Source organism: Nyctibius grandis, chromosome 14 (assembly GCF_013368605.1).
Source record: "Nyctibius grandis isolate bNycGra1 chromosome 14, bNycGra1.pri, whole genome shotgun sequence".
NCBI classification, from domain to species: Eukaryota; Metazoa; Chordata; class Aves; order Nyctibiiformes; family Nyctibiidae; genus Nyctibius; species Nyctibius grandis.
In genome coordinates, this window is record NC_090671.1 from 13130340 (window position 1) to 13137575 (window position 7236).

Sequence of the window (7236 nt, forward strand, 5' to 3'; positions counted from 1 at the left end):
GCTGCCTCCTTCCCGGCCGCGGGCAGGGCCGGCGGCTGGCAGGCAGCCCGCAGCTGGCGGGGTGGGGGCCGCAATCAATAGCCGGGGCCGGTACAAGCCCCGGGGCTGCGGGAGCGCTCGCCGGGCTGCTCGGGGCGCTGTGGCTCCGCGGGGGCTGCGGCAGCCGCTGCCCGGCGTGGGGGGGGCTCCCGCCCGCCCTTCCAGGCCGCTGCCGCCGCCGCCGCCGCCATGGTGTCGTGCGGGGCTCTCCACAGCTTCCTCTTCGAGTACGACACCCCCCGCATCGTGCTGATCCGGAGCCGCAAAGTGGGGCTCATCAACCGCGGCGTGCAGCTCGCCATCCTCGCCTACGTGATCGGGTGGGTGAGCGGGCGGCTGGGCCTGCGTCCCCTCGCCGCCGGGCTGCGCTGGGAGGGACCCCGCAACTCCGCCGCGGCTGTAGGCGGGGAAGCGGGAGGGGGGTCTGGGGGCGGCTGCCGTGAGGGAGGAAGGGCTGGGAGCCCCCGGGGGCTGAGGGGCGGGAGCTGGCCGCCTCCCTCGGGGCGCGGCGGGAGGCGGCTGCCGGGACCCTTCTGTGAGGGAGGCGCGCGCGGGGCCGGGGGGGCGGGAAGCGGCCGCCGCGGGGCTGAGGGGAGGGCGGCCCTGAGGGGGGTCGTCGGGCTGCTTGGAGGCGGCTGCAGGCGGGACAGGACCCTTCGGGAGCAGAGACCGTTCACCCCGTGGGGGTGTGTGTAAAAGCGATAATTACACCCTGCCAAACCACTCTGGGAAAAGAAAATCAAAAGGGGGATTGCTGGTCCTGTGACCCTTCTGTAGGGAAACACTGTGAAAGTGTCTGGGGTGACACATCAAAAAACGAGAAATTCCCGCTGCCTGTGCTGGTTTATGGTGTTTATCTGGGTTTTGTTTGTTTCTTTCTTGCAATCCTCTTGCAGCTGGGTCTTTTTGTGGGAGAAGGGCTACCAGGAAACAGACTCTGTGGTCAGTTCTGTAATCACAAAGGTGAAAGGAGTAATGCTGACAAACACGACCACCTTGGGAGCCACGGTCTGGGATGTAGCTGACTATGTCATCCCTCCTCAGGTATCAATCACTTTCACATGCGAAGGGAGGATTTTCACACTCTGCCAAAGCCCTCTGAGGGCTGGAGCAGCTTTGGCTCCAGCATGGCCTTGGTATGAGAGAGTGAAGCAGCTTTGCTCTGTTGCAGACGGTGCTGAGCACCTGCACCACTAGCTCTGGGAAGCTTGTTTCAAGAAAAGTGTGTCTGTATGTGTGCTTGTATAGGAAGGAGAATTTTGCAGGCTTCAGGAAAAAGCTGCGACAATAACCCCGTCCTCTTTCTTACTGCTTTCTAAAGCAAACAGCTTAAAGTTAACTAGTTGGCAGAAACCCTGGGAGCAGCCTGCAAGTCACTTGATCCGGAACTGAAGAGGAGGTATTGCTGTAGTTACTGATTGACCGTGGGAATCTGCGCTGTGTGGCAGCTTCGGGGTTGTCAGGCACAGCCAAGCTGCTAGTCGTGGGTCGCTCTGTCTGCATGAGGTGTGGTGCAGAAAAAAGTGCCAGATTTAGCCAGATTTTGTCTAAGTGATCATATTTGCATATCAGCGGAGCAGAAGCAAACAACAGATCCCGAATCATACGGATCTGAAAATAATGGAAGTGGTGCTCCCTGGAGAAACAAACCAGGACTGGTCAGGTTTCTAATAGGTATATTACAAAAAAAAAAAAAAAAAAAAAAGAGTGGGAGTTTTACTCAGGCTTGCAGCTGGAGCTTTATTTCTGCTCCTGCCTTGCGACTCCCCTAAGGAGCTGTGTGATCTCTGTTTTCATAATATGAATGAGGACATTTGGGCCAAGTGGGAGGACAGAAAGGGTTGCTAATCCCACAGTCCTTCCTCTGCTTAAAGGCAGCGTCATCAGGTGATACATGTGGGAATCTGCTCCTTTAGTGCTACACTGGCACTGTCCAAAGGAAGTCCCCTCCAAAGGAAGTCCCCTCCGTGAGGCTACCTGGGGTCCGTCAACAAAGACATTAGGGGCAGTGCGTTAGATGTTCTTTGCAGACTGCCACTCTTAAATTCCCTTCTTGTTTTGCATGTTCAGGAGGAGAACACTGTGTTTGTCATGACCAATGTGATACTCACCCTGAACCAGCGCCAAGGCCGCTGCCCAGAGGTAGGTACAGGATCTGCTTTAATCTTGCCTTGTGTGGGTGGGAGTGCAGGGGAGGGAGTTCTTAAGAGTTTAGTGTAATTATTGTTCCTCTCCAGCTTCCAGATGATAAAACAGAGTGCAAGGTGAAGAACAACTGTGTTCCAGGATATGTCAGCACCCACAGCAATGGTAAGAAGCCTGCTTCAAGGGCTCCTTTCAGTCTGTGTTGCGATACCTCTGTGCTGTGCCTTCCCTCCCTGAGCATTTCACTTCAGTCTCCTTGTTCTCATTCTCTCACACCTAAGAGAACTGAAAGGGAAGCTCAGATTTTTCTTCTGGGGGAGAGCAGATGGGCTTAGACTGTGTTGGGTGGATGCTGGATAGATGTGTGCTTTGGTGAGTTAGCAAACAGCGTGAGGGCTTTTTCAAGACCTTGAGTCCGTGAAGCACTATTTCACGTAAATGAGGGTTTGACCCAGCAAAAGGACCTGATACTGCTTTCTCTGAAATTGCACTACAGATTGCAATGGAAGATGATGGGGGTCTTGGTACTGGCACTTCACCTCTGAGCAGATTGCTTTCACCTTATGGAATGAGGAGATGTCACAGGGCAAATGCTGCCTCTGTGGTTTTGCTTGGTGGTACCTCCATTCACATATCTTTCCAGGCATCCAGACTGGGGAGTGTGTACCGTACAACAGCAGCATTAAGACCTGTGAAGTCTTTGCATGGTGCCCGGTGGAGGATGACTATCATATACCTAAGTGAGTGCTCTGTCTTCCTACTCTGCGGTGGCCCTCCTGAAAGGAGGCTAGCAGTGTGCAGCTGATGTTGCTCCCTGTGAGGTACTATTGGGAAAAGCTGAAGAGGTGATCACCAAGGACCCTGCAGAGTCCTGTTTGTGAAAATATAAGTGAAACTTATTTACTTTTCCTATTGTTTTGTAGGCCAGCATTCCTGCAAGAAGCTGAGAACTTCACCATTCTGGTGAAGAACAACATTTGGTACCCCAAGTTCAACTTCAGCAAGTAAATAGTGTGTGGTGCATTGTGATCTCTGGTCTCTCGGACAGTAAAAGGGAGCTGGAGGAGTGGAAAAAGATGCAACAGATCTCTCTCTGTTCCCCTGTAGGCGAAACATCCTCCCCACTATCAACTCCACCTACCTCAAGAACTGCATCTATGACTCCCAGACAGATCCTTTCTGCCCTATCTTTCGTTTAGGGAAAATAGTTGAAGCTGCAGGGCAGAACTTCCAGGAAATGGCTGTGGAGGTATTTGGCAGACCCTTCTCTTGGGCCTCAGCTGTGTAGAAGAGGAGCGGTAGGTGGTTGTCCCCCTCTGCCTCATGGCATGAGCCACAGGACACAGAGTAGCTGCAGAATGGAGAGCTGCTCTGTCCGGAGGGACTGGAGTCAATTCTACTTAACGAATATTTGGCCTTGGCTTGTTGGGGTGGGATTATGTGCAAGGCCCTTCTGTAGCAGGGGGAAAGAGTGTTTGACTGGACCTGGGATGAGGGCCAGTAAATCAGGGTCCTGGTCAGCAGAGAGCCCGGTGCTGGGCTGGCCGGGCACTTGGGCTGCTCACCTTCTCTCCTCCACCTGGCAGGGTGGAGTCATGGCACTGCAGATCAAGTGGGACTGCAACCTTGACAGAGCTGCTTCCCACTGTGTGCCCAAGTACTCCTTCCGGCGCCTCGACAACAAGGACTCTGCCCACACTGTCTCACCTGGCTACAACTTCAGGTAATGTGGCTATGGAGGGCACTTGGTGTCCCTGCGGCTCAGTCTGCCACTGGCACAGTGTTATGGGCGGCCTGCACTCCTCTGGCAGTTGCCGGTAGAGTTTGGACTTCTGATGGTGCTGTAAAACTTGACGAGTTTCTGTGACGCTGTAAAACATAGAGCAGGTCGGATCCTCACTGTGTGCAAACCACAGCAGAGGGGGAAGGTCAGCGAAGCTCCACTGATTGTGTCAGAGCGTCTGAGTCATATTTGCATCAGCATTTGGGCGACCATTTGGGCCAGCCTCCTGTGGCATGGCGATGTGAGAACTGACTGTTTCAGGGTGTGCTGATAGGGCAGTATTTGAGGGGGCTGGGATGTGTGGGTGGGAGACTGAGGCCCCTTCTTCGCTGTGCACAAGGGAAAAACTAACCTCTAGAAAGTGGCTCTGTCAGTTGAAGACCATATCTGCACCAGGGGTGTCCTTTTGGCATACACCACCATGTATATACATTCTGGCCAGTACAGATAGGTCCAGCACCTCCAGTAGAACCGCCAGTGCAGAGCCAGGTAGCTGGTTGCATCCAGACTCAGAGCTATGGTAATATGGATTGGCCCCCTTGGCAAGATCCTTGCAACAGTCCTGCTCGTGAGGAAACACGGCTCAGGGCTATGATTGTTTCTAGAATCACTTAGCACAGGGGATGTCTTTTGGTGGAACTTCAAGGAATTTACTGAGAAGCTGCTGTCCTGAAGACAGCACAAGCGTGTGTTTGGGAGTGCCAGGCCTGCAGGCATTGGGGTGTGGTGGGACCGGCTGGAGGACATCGCAGCCCAGCTGGTGCGGGTTCTGAAGTGCTCTTGCTAATTCCAGACCGTGGTGCAGCCCCTTACCAATCCTTCCTCTTCTCTTCCACCCTCTTCTCTGCTTCCTCCTGGCTTAGTCAACCATGTGGCGGAGTAAGTCTGATCTCACTTATTTGTTCTCATCCCTTTTCCCTGTCATTTGCCTGCGAGTCACGTTGTGCGGGACAAGGAAGAGCCTTCGTGTGCCGGGCTGAGCTGTGCTGCCTCCCTCACTGACTGCTCCCGGCCCTGCCCTCTCCTGGCTGCCTGCACTCCTGCAGCCTCCTGCTGCCTCTGTCTGAGGGGGCTCGTTCTCATCTGTAGCTGAATTTCTTCCTGTCTGTCCTGCTCCCCTACTAAAGCTAACTGTCTCCCCTCCCTATGCTTTGCAAGTTTCCTGATTTGCCTTGTGCTAACTGCTGTCTTAAATTCGCCTGTTCTGGGCTTATATATAGGAGCACATATAGGAGAAAACTACATGTGCTTGTCTGCATGAAATCTCCCTCCATCATTTGGGGCTTGTCTCTGGAAGCACTAATGTTCAGCCCATCCTCTTGGGATGGGGGACACACCCGGATGTTGCATGATCACATAAACAACCTCAAAATTCCCAGTTAAGCTCTGACCTATTTTTTCTCCAGGTTTGCAAAATACTACAAGGATAGTAATGGCACTGAGTCACGGACGCTTGTCAAAGCTTATGGCATTCGCTTTGATGTCATTGTGTTTGGAAAGGTAGGGTGACTTAATTCCTGGAGGTCTTGTGGTGAGGGCTTTCGGAGACGCTGAAAAATGTAGTCACCCTTGTAACTGTCTTCTAGGCAGGAAAATTTGATGTAATTCCTACCATGATTAACATCGGCTCCGGCTTAGCGCTGTTTGGCGTGGTAAGTGACACTGTCTGCGCTTGGACTCGGTTCTGGATTAGTGCCTCAGTTCTGAGGATCATTGTCTTAAACTCTTTCAATCATCTCCACTAGGCAACAGTGCTGTGTGACATTGTTGTTCTGTATTGCATGAAGAAGAGATACTACTATCGGGAGAAGAAATACAAATATGTGGAGGATTATGAACTGGTAAGCATCAATGAAGGCTGAGTAAAGGCAAAGTTGCTTCCTCTCCTGACTCTGGAGAGATGTTGAAACAGGATGTCGAAACATCAAACAGGGATTTTGAACCACAGCTCTGAGGGACTTTTGTCTTCGTCAGAGAAGCTAATTTTTACCTCAAAGCTGTTGCAGGGAGGAGCACTGAAAACAAATATTGTCATGTTTCCCAGGCAACCACTCTTGGAGAGGGAAATATATGTTCAAGAACTTGTCATGCTCCCACTGCACCTCTTTTTTTGGGTTACAGTCCTTGGCAGTTGCCTTCTGAGAGCTGCAGACAACAGCTCTATCCCCATCAAATCCTTCTTGGCTTTTGTAGGTTCCTGCTGCTTTGAACAAACCCATTCACTGGGTTGGTATTTTCTGAGACCAGTATGCTGACAGCCACAGCTACGCCTCCCTTCGGGTCCTACATGATCTGTTTGGCCAGTAGAAGGATTTAGTGGGGTAGCGGGGTTGCCTGACTGGTGCTGAGGGTAGAGCTCAGCCCTGTGCTTAGTGGGAAGTGTTGCTGCAGAGGGTGGATTTCTGAATCAAAAGACCTTGTGGGACTGGAAATGTAAAGTCTGAGTAGAGGAGAGTAGCTTGTCTGTGAAGAGGGAGGGAGAGAAAGAAGAGTTTTCTGGCAGAGAACTGTAATCTCTGATCCTTGCAGGGAGTTGGTGAGACATATGGAACAAACTCCTGACCTCCTGCTGCTACAGCACCAACTGCTGCTGTGAACTGCTGCTGTGAACGTTACTCTGACCCTGCCATGAGTCCCACCCTCTCTTCGTTGGAAGGAAGCAGGGAACAAACCTGAGAAAGGGACCTTCTTCACTACTCTTCACTACTTTTGCTGGCTGGAGCCAACCCCAGAGAGAAGCACTGGGTCTTCTCCTTGTCTGCTGTCTTTCCAAGTTAATTGCACTAAGAGCAGAGGGAGAATTGTGCTTTTATGGCAGGCCTCTGCACTGGGACACAGACTGCTCTGCCACTGTCATTTTGACAGTCCTCCTTCCCTTGAGCTCAGCGGTAGCAGAGAGCACAGGGTAGCAGGCACAGATTCTTCCTTACAGGGACCACAGCCCCTGCCAGGTGTTGCCTAACCTTGGGAGAGCAGCTCCTTGCTCTTGTCAAATCACTTTTCCTTGCCCTGACGGGTTGTGATGCTTAGCTGAGCCTGTGCCTACTACTTCATCGTGTCTCCAAGCTCCAGTGGCCACAGACTTGAGACAAAGCGGTGTCTGCTTCCATTGTGCTATGAGAAATGGCTTCCTGGTTACAGAATTTTCTGTTTTGTCTAATTTTTATGGTACTACTTTAAAATTTACTTTCTTTTTAATAAAATATTACTTTCTCTCAGCCTACTTAGAGTCGTGCAAGCTGGGATTAGTGCTAAACTGAGTGTCACAA

General features: G+C 52.1%; 1 protein-coding gene across 3 annotated transcripts; it reads left to right on the top strand.

Moving 5' to 3' along the window:
- The first annotated feature begins 200 nt into the window (after nucleotides 1–200).
- Nucleotides 201–7139, top strand: P2RX4 (purinergic receptor P2X 4). Of its 3 annotated transcripts, XM_068412293.1 has the most exons (12): nucleotides 201–359; nucleotides 936–1083; nucleotides 2110–2181; nucleotides 2277–2349; nucleotides 2828–2924; nucleotides 3108–3188; nucleotides 3292–3433; nucleotides 3771–3907; nucleotides 5374–5467; nucleotides 5554–5619; nucleotides 5713–5808; nucleotides 6497–7139. In XM_068412293.1, the coding sequence occupies exons 1-12, from the start codon at nucleotides 229–231 to the stop codon at nucleotides 6527–6529; spliced, it is 1170 nt and encodes a 389-aa protein (XP_068268394.1). In that variant the 5' UTR covers nucleotides 201–228; the 3' UTR covers nucleotides 6530–7139. The 3 variants fall into 3 exon arrangements, with proteins under 3 accessions (XP_068268394.1, XP_068268393.1, XP_068268392.1); XM_068412292.1 differs by lacking the exons at nucleotides 5554–5619; nucleotides 5713–5808; nucleotides 6497–7139 and adding an exon at nucleotides 4761–4846 and having other exon boundaries at nucleotides 222–359; nucleotides 5374–5418; XM_068412291.1 differs by lacking the exons at nucleotides 5554–5619; nucleotides 5713–5808; nucleotides 6497–7139 and having other exon boundaries at nucleotides 222–359; nucleotides 4761–5427.
- Nucleotides 7140–7236: the final 97 nt, after the last annotated feature.